We start from the raw sequence: 26,998 nt of genomic DNA, 5'->3' as shown, positions 1-26,998 counted from the left end.
GACTGAGTGACTGAGTGACTGAGTGAGTGACTGAGTGAGTGACTGAGTGAGTGACTGAGTGACTGAGTGAGTGTGTGACTGAGTGACTGAGTGACTGAGTGAGTGACTGAGTGAGTGACTGAGTGAATGACTGAGTGAGTGAGTGACTGAGTGACTGAGTGAGTGACTGAGTGAGTGACTGAGTGAGTGTCTGAGTGAGTGAGTGATTGTCTGAGTGAGTGAGTGGCTGAGTAGCTGAGTGAGTGAGTGAGTGTCTGAGTGGCTGAGTGTCTGATTGAGTGTCTGAGTGTCTGAGCGAGTGTCTGAGTGACTGAGTGAGTGACTGAGTGAGTGTCTGAGTGACTGAGTGAGTGACTGAGTGAGTGACTGAGTGACTGAGTGACTGAGTGAGTGAGTGAGTGAGTGACTGAGTGAGTGAGTGACTGGCTGAGTGAGTGGCTGAGTGAGTGACTGAGTGAGTGACTCAGTGACTGAGTGACTGAGTGAGTGACTGAGTGTCTGAGTGACTGAGTGAGTGACTGAGTGAGTGACTGAGTGTCTGAGTGAGTGATTGTCTGAGTGAGTGAGTGACTGAGTGAGTGACTGAGTGACTGAGTGAGTGACTGAGCGAGTGTCTGAGTGACTGAGTGAGTGACTGAGTGTCTGAGTGAGTGATTGTCTGAGTGAGTGAGTGACTGAGTGATTGTCTGAGTGAGTGAGTGAGTGACTGAGTGAGTGACTGAGTGAGTGACTGAGTGACTGAGTGAGTGACTGAGTGAGTGACTGAGTGAATGAGTGAGTGTCTGAGTGAGTGACTGAGTGGCTGAGTGAGTGGCTGAGTGAGTGACTGAGTGTCTGAGTGACTGAGTGAGTGACTGAGTCAGTGACTGAGTGAGTGACTGAGTGACTGAGTGAGTGACTGAGCGAGTGACTGAGTGAGTGACTGAGTGAGTGACTGAGTGGCTGAGTGAGTGACTGAGTGTCTGAGTGACTGAGTGAGTGACTGAGTCAGTGACTGAGTGAGTGACTGAGTGAGTGACTGAGTGAGTGACTGAGTGACTGAGTGACTGAGTGAGTGACTGACTGAGTGTCTGAGTGACTGAGTGACTGGCTGAGTGAGTGTCTGAGTGAGTGAGTGTCTGAGTGACTGACTGAGTGTCTGAGTGACTGAGTGAGTGAGTGACTGAGTGACTGAGTGACTGAGTGACTGGCTGAGTGAGTGTCTGAGTGAGTGAGTGTCTGAGTGACTGAGTGAGTGTGTGACTGAGTGACTGAGTGAGTGACTGAGTGAGTGACTGAGTGACTGAGTGAGTGTGTGACTGAGTGACTGAGTGACTGAGTGAGTGACTGAGTGAGTGACTGAGTGAATGACTGAGTGAGTGAGTGACTGAGTGACTGAGTGACTCAGTGACTGAGTGAGTGACTGAGTGAGTGACTGAGTGAGTGTCTGAGTGACTGAGTGACTGAGTGAGTGAGTGACTGAGTGAGTGTCTGAGTGAGTGACTGAGTGACTGAGTGAGTGTCTGAGTGAGTGACTGAGTGGCTGAGTGAGTGACTGAGTGTCTGAGTGACTGAGTGAGTGACTGAGTCAGTGACTGAGTGAGTGACTGAGTGACTGAGTGAGTGACTGAGCGAGTGACTGAGTGAGTGACTGAGTGAGTGACTGAGTGACTGAGTGAGTGTCTGAGTGAGTGACTGAGTGGCTGAGTGAGTGACTGAGTGAGTGACTGAGTGAGTGACTGAGTGTCTGAGTGAGTGAGTGTCTGAGTGAGTGACTGAGTGAGTGACTGAGTGAGTGTCTGAGTGACTGAGTGACTGAGTGAGTGAGTGACTGACTGAGTGACTGAGTGACTGAGTGAGTGAGTGTCTGAGTGAGTGTCTGAGTGAGTGTCTGAGTGAGTGAGTGAGTGACTGAGTGACTGAGTGAGTGACTGAGTGACTGAGTGACTGCTGAGTGAGTGACTGACTGAGTGAGTGACTGAGTGACTGAGTGAGTGACTGACTGAGTGAGTGACTGAGTGACTGAGTGACTGAGTGACTGAGTGAGTGACTGAGTGACTGAGTGAGTGTCTGAGTGACTGAGTGACTGACTGACTGAGTGAGTGACTGACTGAGTGACTGAGTGACTGACTGACTGACTGAGTGACTGACTGACTGAGTGACCGAGTGACTGACTGAGTGACTGAGTGAGTGACTGAGTGACTGAGTCAGTGACTGAGTGACTGAGTGACTGAGTGAGTGAGTGACTGAGTGTGTGACTGAGTGACTGACTGAGTGTCTGAGTGAGTGACTGAGTGACTGACTGAGTGACTGACTGAGTGACTGACTGACTGCCTGAGTGAGTGACTGAGTGAGTGAGTGACTGAGTGAGTGTCTGAGTGACTGACTGAGTGACTGACTGAGTGACTGACTGACTGCCTGAGTGAGTGACTGAGTGAGTGAGTGACTGAGTGTGTGACTGAGTGACTGACCGAGTGACTGACTGACTGCCTGAGTGAGTGACTGAGTGACTGAGTGACTGACTGAGTGACTGAGTGACTGACTGAGTGACTGACTGACTGCCTGAGTGAGTGACTGAGTGAGTGACTGAGCGGGCCTCCACTCACCAGCTGAGTCTGTTGCTGGCACTCGGCCAACATCATCTCCAGCTCTCGCACTTTGCTGCACATGAACGCGTGAGGTCGCTCTGACCTCATGAGGCCACTAGGGTCGAGGTCACCGACGACCTCCCACCACAAGGGCGACCCCTGGCGATCCCAGCCACACAGGCCGCCGGAGAAATACTTCTCCACCACCTGGGGGAAGGAGTAAGTCAGTCAGTCAGTCACTCAGACAGTCAGTCAGTCACTTAATCAGTCACTCAGTCAGTCACTTACTCAGTCAGTCATTCAGTCAGTCAGTCAGTCAGTTAGTCAGTTAGTCAGTCAGTCAGTCACTCAGTCAGTCACTCAGTCAGTCAGTCAGTCAGTCACTCAGTCAGTCAGTCAGTCACTCAGTCAGTCAGTCAGTCACTCAGTCACTCAGTTAGTCAGTCAGTTAGACAGTCAGTCACTCAGTCAGTTAGTCAGTCAGTCAGTCACTCACTCAGTCACTCAGGAGGGGAGTGGGTGTAACGGGTCAGTCAGTCAGTCAGTTAGTTAGTCAGTCAGTCAGTCAGTTAGTCAGTCACTCAGTCAGTCAGTCACTCAGTCAGTCAGTCACTCAGTCAGTCAGTCACTCAGTCAGTCACTTACTCAGTCAGTCAGTCAGTCACTCACTCAGTCACTCAGGAGGGGAGTGGGTGTAACGGGTCATTCAGTCAGTCAGTCAATTAGTCAGTTAGTCAGTCAGTCAGCCAGTTAGTCAGTCACTCAGTCAGTCAGTCACTCAGTCAGTCAGTCACTTACTCAGTCAGTCAGTCAGTCAGTCACTCAGTCAGTCAGTCAGTCACTCACTCAGTCACTCAGGAGGGGAGTAGGTGTAACGGTGTGGCGTTTTAACCCAGCCAGACACTCGACTGTACAGACGTACATCCATTCACTCAGTCGCTCAGTCAGTCGCTCAGTCGCTCAGTCAGTCGCTCAGTCAGTCGCTCAGTCACTCACTCAGTCACTCAGTCGCTCAGTCAGTCGCTCAGTCAGTCGCTCAGCCGCTCAGTCAGTCGCTCAGTCACTCACTCAGTCACTCAGTCGCTCAGTCAGTCGCTCAGTCAATCACTCACTCAGTCACTCAGTCACTTACTCACCCACCCACTCACTCACTCAGTCACTCACTCTCCCACCCACCCACAAACACACCCACCCACCAACACACCCACCCACCAACACACCCACCAACCAACACACCCACCCACCCACTCACCCACCCACCCACCCACTCACCCACCCACCCACTCACCCACCCACCCACCCTCTCACCCACCCACCCACTCACCCACCCCACCACTTACTTATCCACCCACCCACCCACTCACTCACCCACCCACTCACCCACTCACCCACCCACCTACTCACCCACCCACTCACTCACCCACCCACCTACCCACCCACTGGGCTGTAGTGGCAATCACGTGGATGTACTTGTCCCCGGCCTGGGAACGTCGCGGTCCTCACCTCTGACGGCTTCCAGTGCCTGACGAGGTGGTCGACATCCATCAGCTTCCGGAACTCCACGTGCTGAGGGGGTGGGTGAAGAGGTTTCAACTTGGTCAGACACCTCCTCACCCACTCACTCATTCACTCACCCACTCATCTCTCACTCACCCACTAAGTCACTCACTCACTCAGTCACTCACCCACTCACTCACTCACCCACTAAGTCACTCACTCACTCAGTCACTCACCCACTCACTCATTCACTCACCCACTCACTCATTCACTCACCCACTCACTCAGTCACTCACCCACTCACTCACTCACCCACTAAGTCACTCACTCACTCAGTCACTCACCCACTCACTCATTCACTCACCCACTCACTCATTCACTCACCCACTCACTCATTCACTCACCCACTCACTCACTCACCCACTAAGTCAATCACTCACTCAGTCACCCATTCACTCACCCACTCACTCACTCACCCACTAAGTCAATCACTCACTCAGTCACCCATTCACTCACCCACTCACTCACTCACCCACTCACTCACTCAGTCACCCACTCACTCACCCACTCACTCACTCACTCACCCACTCACTCATTCACTCACCCACTCACCCACTCACTCACTCACCCACTCACTTATTCACTCACACACTCACCCACTCAGTCACTCACTCACCCACTCACTCATTCACTCACCCACTCATTCACTCACCCACTCACTCACTCACTCACCCACTCACTCATTCACTCACCCACTCACCCACTCACTCATTCACTCACCCACTCATTCACTCACCCACCCACCCACCCACTCACTCACCCACTCACTCACTCACTCACCCACTCACTCATTCACTCACCCACTCACCCACTCACTCATTCACTCACCCACTCATTCACTCACCCACCCACCCACCCACTCACTCACCCACTCACTCACTCACTCACCCACTCACTCATTCACTCACCCACTCACCCACTCACTCACTCACCCACTCACTCATTCACTTACACACTCACCCACTCAGTCACTCACTCACCCACCCACTCACCCACTCACCCACCCACTCACTCATTCACTCATTCACCCACTCACTCACTCACCCACTCACCCACTCACTCACCCACTCACTCACTCACACACTCACTCACCCACTCACTCACTCACTCACCCACTCACTCACTCACTCACCCACTCACTCATTCACTCATTCACTCACTCACCACTCACTCACTCACTCACCCACTCACCCACTCACTCACCCACTCACCCACTCACTCACCCACTCACTCACTCACCCACTAAGTCAATCACTCACTCAGTCACCCATTCACTCACCCACTCACTCACTCACCCACTCACTCACTCAGTCACCCACTCACTCACCCACTCACTCACTCACTCACCCACTCACTCATTCACTCACCCACTCACCCACTCACTCACTCACCCACTCACTCATTCACTCACACACTCACCCACTCAGTCACTCACTCGCCCACCCACTCACTCACCCACTCACTCACTCACCCACTCACTCATTCACTCACTCACCACTCACTCACCCACTCACTCACCCACTTACCCACTCACTCACCCACTCACCCACTCACTCACTCACCCACTCACTCACCCACTCACTCACTCGCTCAGTCACTCACTCGCTCATTCACCCACTCACTTACTCACTCAATCAGTCACTCATTCACTCACTCACCCACTTACCCACTCACTCACTCACCCCCCACTCACTCACTCACCCACTCACTTACCCACTCGCTCATTCACCCACCCACTCGCTCAATCACACACTCACTCACTCACCCATTCACCCACTCACTCACCCACCCACTCACTCACCCACCCACTCACTCACCCACTCACTCACTCAGTAACTCACTCACTCACTCACCACTCACTCACTCACCCACTCACCCACTCAATCACTCAGTAACTCACCCATTCGCTCACCCACTCACTCACTCACCCACTCACCACTCACTCACTCACTCACCACTTACCACTCACTCACCACTCACTCACTCACCACTCACTCACTCACCCACTCACCCACTAAATCACTCACTCAGTAACTCACCCACTCGCTCACCCACTCACTCACCCACTCACTCACTCAGTCACTCACTCACTCACCCACTCACTCACCCACTCACTCACCCACTCACCCACTCACTCACCCACTCACTACACCCACTCACTCACTCGCTCAGTCACTCACTCGCTCATTCACCCACTCACTTCCTCACTCAATCAGTCACTCAGTCACTCACTCACCCACTTACCCACTCACTCACTCACCCCCCACTCACTCACTCACCCACTCACTCACCCACTCGCTCATTCACCCACTCGCTCAATCACTCACCCACTCACTCACTCACTCACCCACTCGCTCACCCACTCACTCACTCACTCCCCCACTCAGTCACTCACTCACTCACTCACCCACTCACCCACTAAATCACTCACTCACTAAATCACTCACTCAGTAACTCACCCACTCGCTCACCCACCCACTCACCCACTCACCCACTCACCCACTTCTCACTCAGTCACTCACTCACTCACTGGTGGTGGTGAGGAGTGGTGGTGGTGGTGGTGAAGATTGATGGTGAGGAAATCAGTGGTGAGTAGTGGTGAGCAGTGGTGAGTAGTGGTGGTGAATAGTGGTGAGTAGTGGTGAGTAGTGGTGGTGAATAGTGGTGAGTAGTGGTGACTAGTGGTGAGTGAGTAGTAGTGGTGGTGAGTAGTGGTGGTGAGTGGTGAGTATCTGAGTGGTGAGTATCTGAGTGGTGAGTAGCAGTAGTAGTGGTGGTGCGGAGTGGTGAATAGTGGTGAGTGAGTGAGTGGTGAGTGAGTGAGTGAATAAGTGGGTGAGTGAGTGGGTGAGTGGTGAGTGACTGAGTGAGTGAGTGGGTGAGTGGTGAGTGAGTGGTGAGTGAGTGAGTGGGTGAGTGGTGAGTGAGTGGGTGAGTGGTGAGTGAGTGGTGAGTGAGTGGTGAGTGAGTGAGTGGTGAGTGAGTGGTGAATAGTGGTGAGTGAGTGAGTGGTGAGTGAGTGAGTGAATAAGTGGGTGAGTGAGTGGGTGAGTGGTGAGTGACTGAGTGAGTGAGTGGGTGAGTGGTGAGTGAGTGGTGAGTGAGTGAGTGGGTGAGTGGTGAGTGAGTGGGTGAGTGGTGAGTGAGTGGTGAGTGAGTGGTGAGTGAGTGAGTGGTGAGTGAGTGGTGAATAGTGGTGAGTGAGTGAGTGGTGAGTGAGTGGTGAGTGACTGAGTGAGTGAGTGAGTGGGTGAGTGGTGAGGAGTGGTGAGGAGTGGTGAGCGAGTGAGTGAGTGGTGAAGAGTGGTGAGTGAGTGGTGAGTGAGTGTGTGAGTGAGTGGTGCGTGAGTGGGTGAGTGGGTGAGTGAGTGGGTGAGTGAGTGGGTGAGTGGTGAGTGACTGAGTGAGTGAGTGGGTGAGTGGTGAGTGAGTGGTGAGTGAGTGAGTGGGTGAGTGAGTGGGTGAGTGGTGAGTGAGTGGTGAGTGAGTGGTGAGTGAGTGAGTGGTGAGTGAGTGGTGAATAGTGGTGAGTGAGTGAGTGGTGAGTGAGTGGTGAGTGACTGAGTGAGTGAGTGAGTGGGTGAGTGGTGAGGAGTGGTGAGGAGTGGTGAGCGAGTGAGTGAGTGGTGAAGAGTGGTGAGTGAGTGGTGAGTGAGTGTGTGAGTGAGTGGTGCGTGAGTGGGTGAGTGGGTGAGTGAGTGGTGAGGAGTGGTGAGGAGTGGTGAGTGAGTGAGTGGTGAGTGAGTGGTGAGTGAGTGTGTGAGTGGGTGAGTGAGTGGTGAATGAGTGAGTGAGTGGTGAGTGGTGAGTGGTGAGTGAGTGGTGAGTGAGTGAGTGGGTGAGTGAGTGGTGAATGAGTGAGTGAGTGGTGAGTGGTGAGTGAGTGGTGAGTGAGTGAGTGGTGAGTGAGTGGGTGAGTGAGTGGGTGAGTGGGTGAGTGAGTGGTGAATGAGTGAGTGAGTGGGTGAGTGAGTGAGTGGTGAATGAGTGAGTGAGTGGTGAGGAGTGGTGAGGAGTGGTGAGGAGTGGTGAGTGAGTGGGTGAATGAGTGGGTGAGTGAGTGGGTGAGTGGGTGAGTGGTGAGTGAGTGAGTGAGTGGTGAATAGTGGTGAGTGAGTGAGTGGTGAGTGAGTGAGTGAATAAGTGGGTGAGTGAGTGGGTGAGTGGTGAGTGACTGAGTGAGTGAGTGGGTGAGTGGTGAGTGAGTGGTGAGTGAGTGAGTGGGTGAGTGGTGAGTGAGTGGGTGAGTGGTGAGTGAGTGGTGAGTGAGTGGTGAGTGAGTGAGTGGTGAGTGAGTGGTGAATAGTGGTGAGTGAGTGAGTGGTGAGTGAGTAGTGAGTGACTGAGTGAGTGAGTGGGTGAGTGGTGAGGAGTGGTGAGGAGTGGTGAGCGAGTGAGTGAGTGGTGAAGAGTGGTGAGTGAGTGGTGAGTGAGTGTGTGAGTGAGTGGTGCGTGAGTGGGTGAGTGGGTGAGTGAGTGGTGAGGAGTGGTGAGGAGTGGTGAGTGAGTGAGTGGTGAGTGAGTGGTGAGTGAGTGTGTGAGTGGGTGAGTGAGTGGTGAATGAGTGGTGAGTGAGTGGTGAGTGGTGAGTGAGTGGTGAGTGAGTGAGTGGTGAGTGAGTGGTGAGTGAGTGAGTGAGTGGTGAATGAGTGAGTGAGTGGTGAGTGGTGAGTGAGTGGTGAGTGAGTGAGTGGGTGGGTGAGTGAGTGGGTGAGTGAGTGAGTGGGTGAGTGAGTGAGTGAGTGGTGAGTGAGTGGGTGAGTGAGTGGGTGAGTGGGTGAGTGAGTGGTGAATGAGTGAGTGAGTGGGTGAGTGAGTGAGTGGTGAATGAGTGAGTGAGTGGTGAGGAGTGGTGAGGAGTGGTGAGTGAGTGGGTGAATGAGTGGGTGAGTGAGTGGGTGAGTGGGTGAGTGGTGAGTGAGTGAGTGAGTGGTGAGTGGTGAGTGAGTGAGTGGTGAATGAGTGAGTGAGTGGTGAGGAGTGGTGAGGAGTGGTGAATGAGTGAGTGGTGAGGAGTGAGTGAGTGAGTGGTGAATGAGTGAGTGAGTGGTGAGGAGTGGTGAGGAGTGGTGAATGAGTGAGTGAGTGGTGAATGAGTGAGTGAGTGGTGAGGAGTGGTGAGGAGTGGTGAATGAGTGAGTGAGTGGTGAGGAGTGGTGAATGAGTGAGTGAGTGGTGAGGAGTGGTGAGTGGTGAGTGAGTGGGTGAGTGAGCGACTGAGTGGGTGAGTGGTGAGTGAGTGAGTGGTGAGTGAGTGGGTGAGTGAGCGACTGAGTGGGTGATTGGTGAGTGAGTGAGGAGTGGTGAGGAGTGGTGAGGAGTGGTGAGGAGTGGTGAGTGAGTGGGTGAGTGGTGAGTGAGTGGGTGAGTGGTGAGTGAGTGGTGAGGAGTGGTGAGGAGTGAATGAGTGAGTGGTGAGGAGTGGTGAGTGAGTGGTGAGGAGTGGTGAGTGAGCGGTGTTTCTCACCTTTCGAATCATCATCTCAGCATCTTTTACGTTGAATTTCCTGGCTGCAAAAAAATAACAGCACACGTGGTGAGGAGTGGTGAGGAGGTGGTGAGGAGTGGTGAGGAGTGGTGAGGAGTGGTGAGGGGTGGTGAGGAGGTGGTGAGGAGGTGAGGAGTGGTGAGGAGTGGTGAGGAGTGTTGAGGAGTGGTGAGGAGTGGTGAGGAGGTGAGGAGTGGTGAGGAGATGTGAGGAGTGGTGAGGAGTGGTGAGGAGGTGGTGGAGTGGTGAGGAGTGGTGAGGAGTGGTGAGGAGTGGTGAGGAGTGGTGAGGAGGTGAGGAGATGTGAGGAGTGGTGAGGAGTGGTGAGGAGGTGGTGGAGTGGTGAGGAGTGGTGAGGAGTGGTGAGGAGTGGTGAGGAGTGGTGAGGAGTGGTGAGGAGTGGTGAGGTGGTGGTGGTGAGGAGTGGTGAGGAGTGGTGAGGAGTGGTGAGGAGTGGTGAGGAGTGGTGAGGAGTGGTGAGGTGGTGGTGGTGAGGAGTGGTGAGGAGTGGTGAGGAGTGGTGAGGAGTGGTGTGAATCTCCTCACCTCTGAGCCACTTGAGGAGGTAATGATCATCGCTGTACGGTAACCATGGTGACACGTCCAGTACAGCCTCACGGAACTACACACAGACACACACAGACACACACACACACAGACACACACACACACTGACATACACACAGACACACACACAGACACACATACAGACACACACAGACACACACAGACACACACACAGACACACACACACAGACACACACACAGACACACAGACACACACACAGACGACACACAGACACACACACACACAGACACACACACAGACACACACACACAGACACACACACAGACACACACAGACACACACACAGTGACACACACACACAGACACACACACAGACACACACACACAGACACACACACACAGTCACACACAGACACACACACAGACACACACAGACACACACAGATATAGACACACACACAGACACACACACACAGACACACACACACAGTCACACACAGACACACACACAGACACACACAGACACACACAGATATAGACACACACACAGACACACACACACAGACACACACACACAGTCACACACAGACACACACACAGACACACACAGACACACACAGATATAGACACACACACAGACACACACACACAGACACACACAGACACACACACAGATATATAGACACAGACAGGTGGTAGTGATGATGATGATGGTGATGATGCTGATGGTGATGATGATGGCGCTAATGATTTACTATGTGGAGGCGTGGTGGTGGTGATAATGATTGTGTTCAGACTGATGATGTCAGTGGGTGTGGTGGTGGTGATGGTTTTCATGGTGAGTGTGTGTCTGCATGTGTGTGCGTGTGTGTGTCTGCGTGTGTGTGTGTCTGTGTGTGTCTCTGTGTGTCTGTTTGTGTCTGTGTGTGTGAATGTGTCTGTGTGCGTCTGTGTGTGTGTGTCTGTGTGTGTCTGTGACTGTGTAACCTGGGGAAAAAAAAACCGGTGATCCAATCTCCGACCCCCAGGAACAGGTTCGCAGATTTGCTGAGCATTTCTGTGAGGTCCTGGGGGAGGGAAAATCCCTCAGCCAGGAAAACATCGTGGCACAAAGTGGGGATGACCCTGCTGAGGCTGCGGTGCCTCAAATATTGGAAGAAGTCACCCCCTGTGAGTGGCTGGCTGAGGTGCCATCTGCTGAGGAAGTATTGAAGGCGATCCGGAGTCTGAGACCAGGAAAGGCAGCGGGCAGAGATGATCTCCCAAGCGAAATGCTGAGGGAGGGTGGCGTTTGTGCACAGACTGCCCTATATGACATCATAACAACAGTCTGGACCACTGGACGGGTTCCGCAGGATTGGAAGGATGCCCTGGTGGTCCCCCTCTTTAAGGGGGACAGCACAGACTGTAACAACTACAGGGGCATCTCACTCCTCAGTGTGCCGGGAAAGGTCCTGGCAAGGATTATTCAGCATCGCCTTGCCAGGCACGCTGAGGAGAGGCTTGCGGAGCCCCAATGCAGTTTCAGGAAAGGGCGGTCCTGCACGGATGCCATATTTTCTGTCCGTCTGCTACAGCAGATGTGTAGGGAATTCCAGCAAGACCTACGTCTCTGCTTTATTGACCTGGTCAAGGCCTATGATACCATCCAGTAGGCCCGGGCTCTGGGTCGTTCATCGTGCTTTTGGAGACCCCGACCCTCTGCTCACGATCATTAAGGGCCTTGAGGAAGTACTGAGGGGCGATCCGGAGTCTCTGAGACCAGGAAAGGCAGCGGGCAGAGACGATCTCCCCAAGCGAAAATGCCGAGGGAGGGCGGCGTTTGTGCACAGACTGCCCTACGTGACATCGCAACAACAGCCTGGGCCACTGGACGGGTTCCGCAGGATTGGAAGGATGCCCTGGTGGTCCCACCTCGTACCGCTAGGCGTCAACAAGACTTCTGGCTCCGGGCTGAACTCGAAGCTTTTCAAAGCCATTCTCTGGCTGGGTCTTTAAAAAAACCAGTTTTTAATTGAACGCGAAACCACGCAAACCATTCCATAGAGATACATAGAGACCCATAGAGACACATAGAGACAGATAGAGATACATAGAGACTCATAGAGACACATAGAGATACATAGAGACACATAGAGATAGATAGAGATACATAGAGATACATAGAGACACATAGAGACACAAAGACATACATAGAGATACATAGAGACCCATAGAGACACATAGAGATACATAGAGACACATAGAGATAGATAGAGAAACATAGATATACATAGAGACCCATAGAGACACATAGAGATACATAGAGATACATAGAGACTCATAGAGACACATAGAGATACATAGAGACACATAGAGATAGATAGAGATACATAGAGATACATAGACATACATAGAGACACAAAGACACACATAGAGATACATAGAGACCCATAGAGATACATAGAGATACATAGAGACCCATAGAGACACACAGAGATACATAGAGACACATAGAGACACATAGAGATACATAGAGATACATAGAGACCCATAGAGACACATAGAGATACAAAGAGACCCATAGAGACACATAGAGACACATAGAGACCCATAGAGACACATAGAGATACATAGAGACACATAGACATACATAGAGACACATAGAGATCCATAGAGACACATAGAGATACACAGAGACCCATAGAGACACATAGAGATACATAGAGACACATAGAGACACACAGAGATACATAGAGACCCATAGAGATACTTAGAGAAACATAGAGACCCATAGAGATACATAGAGACACATAGAGATACATAGAGACATATAGACATACATAGAGACACATAGAGATACATAGAGACACAAAGACATACATAGAGATACATAGAGACCTATAGAGATACATAGAGACCTATAGAGACACATAGAGACTCATAGAGATACACAGAGATACATAGAGGCACATAGAGATACATAGAGATACATAGAGACCCATAGAGACACATAGAGATACATAGATACCCATAGAGATACATAGAGATACACAGATACCCATAGAGACACATAGAGATACATAGAGACACACAGAGATACACAGAGATACACAGATACCCATAGAGACACATAGAGATACATAGAGACACATAGACATACATAGAGGCACACAGAGACCCATAGAGACCCATAGAGATACATAGAGACCCATAGAGACCCACAGAGATAAATAGACAGAGACCCACAGAGACACATAGAGACACACAGAGACACATATAGACACACAGAGACACATAGAGACACACAGAGATACATAGAGATACACAGAGACACATAGAGACACACAGAGATACATAGAGACACACAGAGACCCACAGAGACACATAGAGACCCACAGAGACACATAGAGACACAGAGATCCACAGAGACACATAAAGACCCATAGAGACACATAGAGACCCACAGAGACACAGAGACACACAGAGACCCATAGAGACACATAGAGACCCACAGAGACACACAGAGACACACAGAGACCCACAGAGAGACATAAAGACCCACAGAGACCCACAGAGACCCACAGAGATACACATAGACCCACAGAGACCCATAGAGACACACAGAGACCCACAGAGACACATAAAGACCCACAGAGACCCACAGAGATACACAGAGACCCACAGAGACACACAGAGACACACAGAGACCCACAGAGACAAACAGAGACACATAGAGACCCACAGAGACCCACAGAGACACACAGAGACCCACAGAGACACACAGAGACACACAGAGACCCACAGAGACACATAGAGACCCATCGAGACACACAGAGACACACAGAGACCCACAGAGACAAACAGAGACACATAGTGACCCACAGAGACACACAGAGACACACAGAGACCCACAGAGACACACAGAGACACACAGAGACACATAAAGACCCACAGAGACCTACAGAGACCCACAGAGATACACAGAGACCCACAGAGACACATAGAGACACATAGAGACCCATCGAGACACACCGAGACCCACAGAGACCCATCGAGACACAGAGACACACAGAGACCCACAGAGACACATAGAGACCCACAGAGGCACACAGAGACACACAGAGACCCACAGAGACACACCGAGACACACAGAGACCCACAGAGACACACAGAGACCCACAGAGACCCACAGAGACCCATCGAGACCCACAGAGACACACAGAGACACACAGAGACCCAAAGAGACCCACAGAGACCCACAGAGACACACAGAGACACACAGAGACACACAGAGACACAGAGAGACACACAGAGACCCACAGAGACACAAAGAGACACACAGAGACCCACAGAGACCCACAGAGACCCATCAAGACCCACAGAGACACACAGAGACACACCGAGACCCACAGAGACAAACAGAGACCCATAGAGACCCACAGAGACACACAGAGACCCACAGATACCCACAGAGACCCACAGAGACACACAGAGACCCACAGAGACCCACAGAGACACACAGAGACCTACAGAGACCCACAGAGATACACAGAGACCCACAGAGACCCAAAGAGACACACAGAGACCCACAGAGACCCAGATACCCATCGAGACCCACAGAGACACACAGAGACACACCGAGACCCACAGAGACCCAAAGAGACCCACAGAGACCCACAGAAGCACACAGAGACACACAGAGACCCACAGAGATACATAGAGACCCACAGAGACACACAGAGACACACAGAGACCCATATAGACACATAGAGACCTGTATAGACACATAGAGACACATAGAGACCCATAGAGACTCATAGAGATACATAGAGACTCATAGAGATACAGAGACCTGTAGAGATATAGAGACTCATAGAGCCACATAGAGACCCACAGAGATACACAGAGACACACAGAGACCCACAGAGACACACAGAGACCCACAGAGACCCACAGAGACACATAGAGACCCACAGAGACACACAGAGACCCACAGAGACCCACAGAGACACACAGAGACCCACAGAGACACACAGAGACCCACAGAGACACACAGAGACCCACAGAGACACACAGAGACACACAGAGACCCACAGAGACACACAGAGACACATAGAGACCCACAGAGACACACAGAGACCCACAAAGACCCACAGAGACCCACAGAGACACACAGAGACCCACAGAGACCCACAGAGACACACAGAGACCCACAGAGACACACAGAGACCCACAGATACCCACAGAGACCCACAGAGACACACAGAGACACAAAGACTTCGCTGAACTTTGTTTATAATGCCTGACCTGCCCCATCGCGAATGTCAGCGGCTCAAACGCAGCGACTTCGCCCCGGGCAAGTCCTCTCGACGCCCCCACGTGCATTCTACGTGCTCGGCGGCTTAAACCGGTAGGGGATCCAGCCACTCAAAAGAGACAAACGCGAGCGGCCGCGGCGGAGGTGAGAGAGGCTGCAACTCCTCTGTCGGGAGCTGGACTGGTACCGTCTGCTGTGATCTCTGCGGTATTCAGGGAGTTCCTGTGGACCGGCTCTGGCGAGAGAGGCTGCCACTCCTCTGTCGGGCGCTGGACCGGTACCGTCTGGATCTCTGCAGTATTGAGGGGGTTCCTGTAGACCGGCTCTGGCGAGAGAGGCTGCCAACTCCTCTGTCGGGAGCTGGACCGGTACCGTCTGCTGTGATCTCTGCGGTATTCAGGGGGTTCCTGTGGACCGGCTCTGCCGAGAGAGGCTGCCACTCCTCTGTCGGGCGCTGGACCGGTACCGTCTGGATCTCTGCAGTATTGAGGGGGTTCCTGTAGACCGGCTCTAGCGAGAGAGGCTGCAACTCCTCTGTCGGGAGCTGGACCGGTACTGTCTGGATCTCTGCGGTATTCAGGGGGTTCCTGTGGACCGGCTGTGGCGAGAGAGGCTGCAACTCCTCTGTCGGGAGCTGGACCGGTACCGTCTGATGGATCTCTGCGGTATTCAGGGGGTTCCTGTGGACCGGCTCTGGCAAGAGAGGCTGCAACTCCTCTGTCGGGAGCTGGACCGGTACCGTCTGCTGGATCTCTGCGGTATTCAGGGGGTTCCTGTGGACCGGCTCTGGCAAGAGAGGCTGCAACTCCTCTGTCGGGAGCTGGACCGGTACCGTCTGCTGGATCTCTGCGGTATTCAGGGGGTTCCTGTGGACCGGCTCTGGCAAGAGAGGCTGCAACTCCTCTGTCGGGAGCTGGACCGGTACCGTCTGCTGGATCTCTGCGGTATTCAGGGGGTTCCTGTGGACCGGCTCTGGCGAGAGAGGCTGCCACTCCTCTGTCGGGAGCTGCACTGGTACCGTCTGCTGTGATCTCTGCGGTATTCGGGGGGTTCCTGTGGACCGGCTGTGGCATGAGAGGCTGCAACTCCTCTGTCGGGAGCTGGACCGGTACCGTCTAGATCTCTGTGTTATTCAGGAGGTCCGGTGGACCGGCTGTGGCGTGAGAGGCTGCCAACTCCTCTGTCGGGAGCTGGACCGGTACCGCCTGCTGGATCTCTGTAGCATTCAGGGGGTCTGGTGGACCAGCTCTGGTGAGAGAGGCTGCCACTCCACTGTCGGGAGCTGCACCGGTACCGTCTGCTGGATCTCTGCGGTATTCAGGATGTTCCGGTGGACCGGCTCTGGTGTGAGAGGCTGCCACTCCTCCGGAGCTGCACCGGTACCGTCCGCTGGATCTCTGCGGTATTCAGGAGGTCCGGTGGACCGGCTCTGGTGTGAGAGGCTGCCACTCCTCTGTCGGGAGCTGCACCGGTACCGTCCGCTGGATCTCTGCGGTATTCAGGAGGTACGGTGGACCGGCTGTGGCGTGAGAGGCTGCCACTCCTCTGTCGGGAGCTGCACCGGTACCATCCGCTGGATCTCTGCGGTATTCAGGAGGTCCGGTGGACCGGCTGTGGCGTGAGAGGCTGCAACTCCTCTGTCGGGAGCTGGACCGGTACCGTCTGCTGGATCTCTGCAGTATTCAGGGGGTTCCTGTGGACCGGCTGTGGTGTGAGAGGCTGCAACTCCTCTGTCGGGAGCTGGACCGGTACCGTCTGCTGGATCTCTATGGCATTCAGGGGGTTCCTGTGGACCAGCTCTGGTGTGAGAGGCTGCCACTCCTTTGTCGGGAGCTGGACCGGTACCGTCTGCTGGATCTCTATGGCATTCAGGGGGTTCCTGTGGACCAGCTCTGGTGTGAGAGGCTGCAACTCCTCTGTCGGGAGCTGGACCGGTACCATCTGCTGGATCTCTGTGGCATTCAGGGGCTTCCTGTGGACCGGCTGTGGTGTGAGAGGCTGCAACTCCTCTGTCGGGAGCTGGACCGGTACCGTCCGCTGGATCTCTGCAGTATTCAGGGGGTTCCTGTGGACCGGCTGTGGCGTGAGAGGCTGCCACTCCTCTGTCGGGAGCTGCACCGGTACCGTCCGCTGGATCTCGTCGGCATTCAGGGGCTTCCTGTGGACCGGCTCTGTCTCCTGCCACCATGAGGGGTGGACAGTTGTCTTTGTTTTTGTTGGGTGTACGTGTGTGTGTGTACGTGTTTGTGTATACGTGTGTGTGTATACGTGTGTACGTGTGTATGTGTGTACGTGTGTGTGTGTGTGTGTTGTACGTGTGTGTGTACGTGTTTGTGTATACGTGTGTGTGTATACGTGTGTACGTGTGTATGTGTGTACGTGTGTGTGTGTATACGTGTGTGTGTATGTGTGTGTATACGTGTGTGTGTATACGTGTGTGTACGTGTGTACGTGTGTATGTACGTTTGTACGTGTGTACGTGTGTACGTGTGTGTGTGTACGTGTGTATGTGTACGTGTGTGATGATTGTGATGGTGGTGATGGTGATGATGGTGATGATGGTGGTGGTCATGATGATGGTGGTGATGATGTTGGTGATGATGGTGATGATGATGGTGGTGATGATGGTGATGATGGTGGTCATGATGATGATGGTGGTGATATTGGTGATGGTGATGATGTTGGTGATAATGATGGTGATGGTGGTGATGATGGTGATGGTGATGGTGGTGATGATGGTGATGATGATGTTGATGGTGGTGATGGTGATGATGTTGGTGATGGTGGTGATGATGGTGATGATGGTGATGGTGGTGATGATGGTGATGGTGGTGATGGTGATGATGTTGATGATGGTGATGGTGGTGATGATAGTGATGGTGGTGATGATGATGATGTTCATGATGTTGTTGATGTTGTTGGTGATGTTTGTGATGATGTTGTTGATGTTATTGTTGTTGATGTTATTGTTGTTGATGTTGTTGTTGATGTTGTTGGTGATGTTTGTGATGATGTTGTTGATGTTGTTATTGTTGTTGATGTTGTGGTTGTTGTTGATGTTGTTGATGTTGTTGGTGATGTTTGTAATGATGTTGTTGATGTTGTTGATGTTGTTGATGTTATTGTTGTTGATGTTGTTGTTGATGTTGTTGATGATGTTGTTGTTGATGTTGTTGATGATGATGTTGTTGATGTTGTTGTTGATGTTGTTGATGATGATGTTGTTGATGTTGTTGATGCTATTGTTGTTGATGTTGTTGTTGATGTTGTTGTTGATGTTGTTGTTGATGTTGTTGATGATGATGTTGTTGATGTTGTTGTTGATGTTGTTGATGTTGTTGATGTTGATGTAGTTGATGTTGATGTAGTTGATGTTTGTGATGATGTTGTTGATGTTATTGTTGTTGATGTTGTTGTTGATGTTATTGTTGTTGATGTTGTTGTTGTTGATGTTGTTAATGTTGTTGTTGATGTTGTTGATGATGTTGTTGATGTTGTTATTGTTGTTGATGTTGTTGATGATGTTGTTGATGTTGTTATTGTTGTTTATGTTGTTGATGATGTTGTTGTTGATGATGTTGTTGTTGTTGTTGATGTTGTTGATGTTATTGATGATGTTGATGATGTTGTTGATGTTGATGTAGATGATGTTGTTGATGTTGTTATTGTTGTTGTTATTGTTGTTGATGTTGTTATTGTTGTTGTTATTGTTGATGTTATTGTTGTTGTTGATGATGAGGTTGTTGTTATTGTTGTTGATGTTGATGATGTTGTTGTTATTGTTGTTGTTGATGTTATTGTTGATGTTGATGATGTTATTGTTTATGTTGTTGTTGTTGTTATTGTTGTTGATGTTGTTATTGTTGTTGATGTTGTTGTTGTTGTTATTGTTGTTGATGTTGTTGTTATTGTTGTTGATGTTGTTGTTGTTGCCTTCTCAAGTGCTGCTTCTTGAGTCTCGGTCAATTTCCTCTTCGTGGAAATCATCGCCAGGAGGCGGGAGGGGCCCTGGGGGGAGGGGTGGGGGGAGGGGTGGGGGTGGGGGGAGGGGGTGGCGGGAGGGGGTGGAGGAGGGAGGGGGTGAGGGGGGGGGGTGGAGGGGTGAGGGGGGGAGGGGGCAGAGGGCAAGGGTTAAAGTTCGAGATAGGGGAGCGGTGGTGCAGCGGTTAGCGCGCTGCACAGACAAAGCTCCCCCAGGTAGCCTCTAACAGGGGCTGTAGTAGGGGCAAGTGCCGTTGGTAGTAGCGAGTATCACAGCTGCCTATGAAGGACACACACACAGTGATACACACACAGTGACACACACACAGTGATACAGTGACACACAGAGTGACACACACACACAGTGACACACACAGTGATACACACACAGTGACACACACAGTGACACACAGAGTGACACACACACACAGTGACACACACAGTGACACACACACAGTGACACACACAGTGATACACACACAGTGATACACACAGTGACACACAGAGTGACACACACACACAGTGACACACACAATGACACACAGAGTGACACACACACACAGTGAAACACACAGTGACACACACACAGTGACACACACACAGTGACACACACACAGTGACACACACACACACAGTGATACACACACAGTGATACACACACAGTGATACACACACAGTGATACACACACAGTGACACACACAGTGACACACACAGTGACACACACACAGTGACACACACAGTGACACACACACAGTGACACACTCACACAGTGACACACACAGTGACACACACACAGTGACACACACAACAGTGACACACACAACAGTGACACACACAGTGACACACACACAGTGACAAACACAGTGACACACACACAGTGACACACACACAGTGACACACACAGTGACACACACAGTGACACACACACAGTGACACACTCACACAGTGACACACACAGTGACACACACACAGTGACACACACAACAGTGACACACACACAGTGACACACACACAGTGACACACACAGTGACACACACACAGTGACACACACATAGTGACACACACACAGTGACACAGAGTGACACACATAGTGACACACACACAGTGACAAACACAGTGACACACACACAGTGACAAACACAGCGACACACACACAGTGACACACACACAGTGACACACACAGTGACACACACACAGTGACACACACAGTGACACCCACACAGTGACACACACACAGTGACAAACATAGTGACACACACACAGTGACACACACACACAGTGACACACACAGTGACACAGAGTGACACACATAGTGACACACACACGGTGACACACACACAGTGACACACACACAGTGACACAGAGTGACGCACATAGTGACACACACACAGTGACACACACATAGTGACACACACACACAATGTCACTCCGGTTGATGGGAACTGTGTGAGTGAGTGTGTGTGAGTGTGTCTGTGTGTGTGTGTCTCTGTGTGTGTCTATGTGCGTGTGTCTCTGTGTGTGTGTCTAACTGTGTGTGTGTCTCTGTGTGTGTGTCTAACTGTGTGTGTGTCTATGTGTGTGTGTCTCCGTGTGTGTCTGTCTGTGTGTATGTATGTGTGTGTGTCACTGTGTGTGTGTCTCTGTGTGTGTGTCTGTGTCTGTGTGTGTGTCTGTGTGTGTGTTTCTGTGTCTGTGTGTCTGTGTGTGTGTCTGTATCTATGTGTGTGTCTGTGTGTGTGTCTGTGTCTGTGTGTGTGTCTGTGTCTGTGTGTGTGTGTCTGTGTGTCTGTGTCTGTGTGTGTGTGTCTGTGTGTGTGTCACTGTGTGTGTCACTGTGTGTGTGTCTGTGTGTCTGTGTGTGTCACTGTGTGTGTCTGTGTGTGTGTGTCAGTGTGTGTGTCACTGTGTGTGTGTCTGTGTGTGTGTCTGTGTGTGTGTCTGTGTGTGTCTCTGTGTGTGTGTGTGTCACTGTGTGTGTGTGACACTGTGTGTGTCTGTGTGTGTGTCTGTGTGTGTGTCTGTGTGTGTGTCTGTGTGTCTGTGTGTGTGTCACTGTGTGTGTCTGTGTGTCTGTGTGTGTGTCTGTGTGTCTGTGTGTGTGTGTGTCACTGTGTGTGTGTCTGTGTGTGTGTCTGTGTGTGTGTCTGTGTGTCTGTGTATGTGTCACTGTGTGTGTCTGTGTGTCTGTGTGTGTGTCTGTGTGTCTGTGTGAGTGTCTGTGTGTCACTGTGTGTGTCTGTGTGTCTGTGTGTGTGTGTGTCACTGTGTGTGTCTGTGTGTGTGTGTGTCACTGTGTGTGTCTGTGTGTGTCACTGTGTGTGTCTGTGTCTGTGTGTGACTGTGTGTGTCTGTGTGTGTCTCTGTGTGTGTGTGTGTGTGTCTGTGTGTGTGTGTCACAGTGTGTGTGTGTGTGTGTCACAGTGATGCTACTGCACATAGTGGCCCTGTCGGAGGCTACCCGGGGGAGCTTTGCCTTTGTGTGTGCGAGGGTGAGTGAGTGGGTGAGTGGGTGAGTGAGTGAGTGGGTGAGTGAGTGAGGGTGAGTGTGGGTGAGTGGGTGAGAGAGTGAGTGAGTGGGTGAGTGAGTGAGTGGGTGAGTGAGTGAGTGGGTGAGTGAGTGAGTGAGGGTGAGTGTGGGTGAGAGAGTGAGTGAGTGTGAGTGGGTGGGTGAGTGTGGGTGTGTGAGTGAGAGTGAGTGACTCACCGGTAGAGAGTGAGTGTGGGTGAGTGTGTGAGTGTGAGTGAGTGTAGGTGAGTGAGAGTGAGTGAGGGTGAGTGGGTGTGTGAGTGTGGGTGAGTGGGTGAGTGTGAATGAGTGTGAGTGACTCACCGGTAGAGAGTGAGTGTATGAGTGAGTGAGTGTGTGAGTGAGTGAGTGGGTGAGTGAGTGGTTGATGGTGAGTGTGAATGAGTGTGGGTGAGTGAGTGTGTGTGAGTGACTCACCGGTAGAGAGTGTGTATGTGTGAGTGAGTGAGTGTGAGTGACTCACCGGTAGAGAGTGAGTGTATGTGAGTGGGTGAGGGTGAGTGTATGTGTGTGTGAGTGAGTGTGTGTGAGTGACTCACCGGTAGAGAGTGAGTGTATGTGAGTGGGTGAGGGTGAGTGTATGTGTGTGTGAGTGAGTGTGTGTGAGTGACTCACCGGTAGAGAGTGAGTGTATGTGGGTGAGTGTGTGGGTGTGTGAGTGGGTGTGAGTGACTCACCGGTAGAGAGTGAGTGTGAGTGAGTGAGAGTGTGAGTGTATGTGGGTGTGTGTGAGTGAGTGTGAGTGAGTGTGTGTGGGTGAGTGTGTGTGAGTGTGTGAATGACTCACCGGTAGAGAGTGAGTGTATGTGAGTGTGTGAGTGACTCACCGGTAGAGAGTGTGTATGTGTGAGTGAGTGGGTGACTCACCGGTAGAGAGTGTGTATGTGTGAGTGTGTGAGTGAGAGCCTAACGCGAAGCGCTTCCTGACACCGCGAGTAGACGTCACTAACCCCTCCCCCTAGGCTCCACCCACACACAGACACACACACACAGTGTCATACACACAGACACACACACACAGTGACACACACACAGTGACACACACACAGTGACACACTCACACAGTGACACACAGTGACACACACACAGTGACACACACACAGTGACACACACAGTGACACACACACACAGTGACACACACACAGTGACACACACACAGTGACACACACACAGTGACACACACACAGTGACACACACAGTGACACACACACAGTGACACACACAGTGACACACACACAGTGACACACAGTGACACACACACACACAGTGACACACAGTGACACACACACACAGTGACACACACACACAGTGACACACACAGTGACACACACACACACACAGTGACACACACACAGTGACACACACAGTGACACACACACAGTGACACACACACACAGTGACACACACACAGTGACACACACAGTGACACACACACAGTGACACACACACACAGTGACACACACACTGTGACACACACAGTGACACACACACAGTGACACACAGTGACACACACACACACAGTGACACACAGTGACACACACACAGTGACACACACACACACAGTGACACACACACAGTGACACACACAGTGACACACACACACACACAGTGACACACACACACAGTGACACACACACAGTGACACACACACAGTGACACACACAGTGACACACACACAGTGACACACACAGTGACACACACACAGTGACACACACAGTGACACACACACAGTGACACACACACACAGTGACACACACACTGTGACACACACACAGTGACACACACAGTGACACACAGTGACACACACACACACAGTGACACACACACAGTGACACACACACACACAGTGACACACACACAGTGACACACACAGTGACACACACACACACAGTGACACACACACAGTGACACACAGTGACACACACACACAGTGACACACACAGTGACACACACACACAGTGACACACAGTGACACACACACAGTGACACACACACACAGTGACACACACACAGTGACACACACAGTGACACACACACACAGTAACACACACACAGTGACACACACAGTGACACACACACAGTGACACACACAGTGACACACACACAGTGACACACACACACAGTGACACACACACTGTGACACACACACAGTGACACACACAGTGACACACACACACTACAGTGACACACACACACAGTGACACACACACAGTGACACACACAGTGACACACACACAGTGACACACAGTGACACACACACAGTGACACACACAGTGACACACACACAGTGACCCACACAGTGACACACACACAGTGACACACACACACACACAGTGACACACACACAGTGACACACACACACAGTGACACACACACACAGTGACACACACAGTGACACAGTGACACACACGGTGACACACACAGTGACACACACACACAGTGACACACACACAGTGATACACACAGTGACACACACACAGTGACACACACAGTGACACACACACAGTGACACACACACACAGACACACACACACAGACACACACACAGACACACACATAGTGACACACACACACAGACACACACACACAGACACACACACACAGACACACACACACACACAGACACACACACACAGACACACACACACAGACACACACACAGACACACGCAGACACACACACACACAGACACACACACACAGACACACAGACACACACACAGACACACGCAGACACACACACACAGACACACACACTGACATACACTCACTCACCCACTCTCTACTGCTGGATGGAGATCGATGGGATCACAACACTAGGGTCTATCCACGATCTCATGCACCTAGCCTGGCACAGCGGTGCAACCCATGGCACCTGCTGGGTCTGTCTCGTGCACCTAGCCTGGCACAGCGGTGCAACCCATGGCACCTGCTGGGTTTGTCTCGTGCACCTAGCCTGGCACAGGTCACGTGGTGTTGCTAGCCCCCCCCCACTCAACCTCTCAGCCCCCACCTCTCCCTCCGCTCTCCTGATAACTGAGTCTGATAATGATTTTTAGTTATCAGTCGTCTGTGTGAGGGAGAGGGAGACACGAGGAGACATTGTAAACTCACCCACTCACTCACCCCCTCACTCACCCACTCACTCATCCACTCACTTACTCACTCACCCACTCACTCATCCACTCACTCACTCATCCACTCACTCACTCACTCATCCACTCACTCACTCACCCACTCACTCATCCACTCACTTACTCACTCACCCACTCACTCACCCCCTCACTCACCCACTCACTCACTCACCCACCCACTCACTCACCCACTCACTCACTCATCCACTCACTCACTCATTCACTCACTCACTCACCCACTCACTCACTCACCCACTCACTCACTCACCCACTCACTCACCCACTCACCCACTCACTCATTCACCCACTCACTCACCCACTCACTCACTCACCCACTCACGCACTCACTCACCCACTCACACACTCAGCCACTCACTCACTCACCCACTCACTCACTCACCCAACCACTCACTCACCCACTCACTCACTCACCCACCCATTCACCCACTCACTCACTCACCCACTCACCCACTCACTCACCCACTCACTCACCCACTCACCCACTCACTCACCCACTCACTCACTCATCCACTCACTCACCCACTCACCCACCCACTCACCCACTCACTCACTCACCCACTCACTCACCCACTCACTGACTCACTCACTCACTCACCCACTCACTCACTCACCCACTCACTCACTCACCCACCCACTCACCCAACCACTCACTCACCCACCCACTCACTCACCCACTCACTCACTCACCCACTCACTCACTCACCTACTCACTCACCCACCCACTCACTCACTCACCCACTCACTCACCCAATCACTCACTCACTCACCCACTCACTCACTCACCCACCCACTCACTCACCCACTCACTCACTCACCCACTCACTCACCCACTCACTCACCCACTCACTCAACCACTCACCCACTCACTCACTCATTCACCCACTCACTCACTCACCCACTCACTCAGTCACTCACCCACTCACGCACTCACTCACCCACTCACTCACCCACTCACTCACCCACTCACTCACTCACCCACGCACTCACCCACTCACTCACTCAACCACCCACTCACTCACTCACCCACTCACTTAATCACTCTCCCACTCACTCACCCACTCACTCACACACCCACTCACCCACTCACTCACCCACTCACTCACTCACCCACTCACCCACTCACTCACCCACTCGCCCACTCACTCACTCACCCACTCACTCACCCACTCACTACAGTTGTTAAAAAATAAATTGTTATAAAAAATTAACCGTAGCTTCATATTATTATTTTTTGTTATTATGAAAAAAAGACGACAGTAGGTTTATTCTTAAATTATTTTTTGTTAATTTCTTTAAACCAATATCGGTGACTTCACCGAAAGATCCAAAGAATATGAATTAGTGCAGTCACGAACGCATTAAGCAAACATTTGGTCACCTGACTTAATATGCCCCGCCCCTTCCCACCAAGCCCCGCCCCTTCCCCTACAGCCCCGCCCCGTCCCTTACAGCCCCGCCCCTTCCCTTACAGCCCCGCCCCTTCCCTTACAGCCCCGCCCCTTCCCTTACAGCCCCGCCCATCCACCCCCAAGCCCCTCCTCCTCCCACCCAGACCCCGACCACCCCCCGTCGCCTAGCGTCCAGAGATCTTGCTTGTAAATTCCACGTTCCTATGGCGGGTGGCGGTGGAGGGTTGCACTCACAACTTGGACGCTGACCCTGCGATCGGACACACGTCACTAAGTGATAAGGGAGCGGAGGGGGAGGGGTGAAACAACGCCTGACTCACCCACTCACTCACCCACTCACTCACTCACCCACCCAATCACTCACTCACTCACCCACTCACTCACCCACTCACTCACCCACTCACTCACTCACCCACTCACTCACTCACCCACTCAGTCACTCACTCACTCACCCACTCACTCACCCACTCACTCACCCACCCACTC

At 51.9% G+C, this 26,998-nt stretch overlaps 1 protein-coding gene across 1 annotated transcript in view; it reads right to left on the bottom strand.

Moving 5' to 3' along the window:
* Positions 1-22,891, bottom strand: part of LOC142923144 (SEC14-like protein 2) — a 23,004-nt gene extending 113 nt beyond the window's left edge. Inside the window, exons 1-6 of the mRNA XM_076064077.1 lie at positions 22,861-22,891; positions 19,374-19,448; positions 10,159-10,234; positions 9,592-9,635; positions 4,071-4,133; positions 2,535-2,774 (exon numbers count right to left, since the gene is read on the bottom strand). Coding sequence (XP_075920192.1) covers positions 2,535-2,774; positions 4,071-4,133; positions 9,592-9,635; positions 10,159-10,234; positions 19,374-19,427 — 477 coding nt within the window. The 5' untranslated portion in view covers positions 19,428-19,448; positions 22,861-22,891. The remainder of the gene's footprint in view (positions 1-2,534; positions 2,775-4,070; positions 4,134-9,591; positions 9,636-10,158; positions 10,235-19,373; positions 19,449-22,860) is intronic.
* Between the last annotated feature and the right edge of the window lie 4,107 nt (positions 22,892-26,998).

The sequence above is a fragment of the Petromyzon marinus genome, unplaced genomic scaffold (genome assembly GCF_048934315.1).
Source record: "Petromyzon marinus isolate PM22_M1 ecotype Great Lakes invasive population unplaced genomic scaffold, UKy_Petmar_22M1.pri1.0 PM_Scaffold_301, whole genome shotgun sequence".
NCBI lineage: Eukaryota > Metazoa > Chordata > Hyperoartia > Petromyzontiformes > Petromyzontidae > Petromyzon > Petromyzon marinus.
Note: the sequence above shows the minus strand (reverse complement) of the source record. Positions and strands in the feature narration are given on the sequence as shown.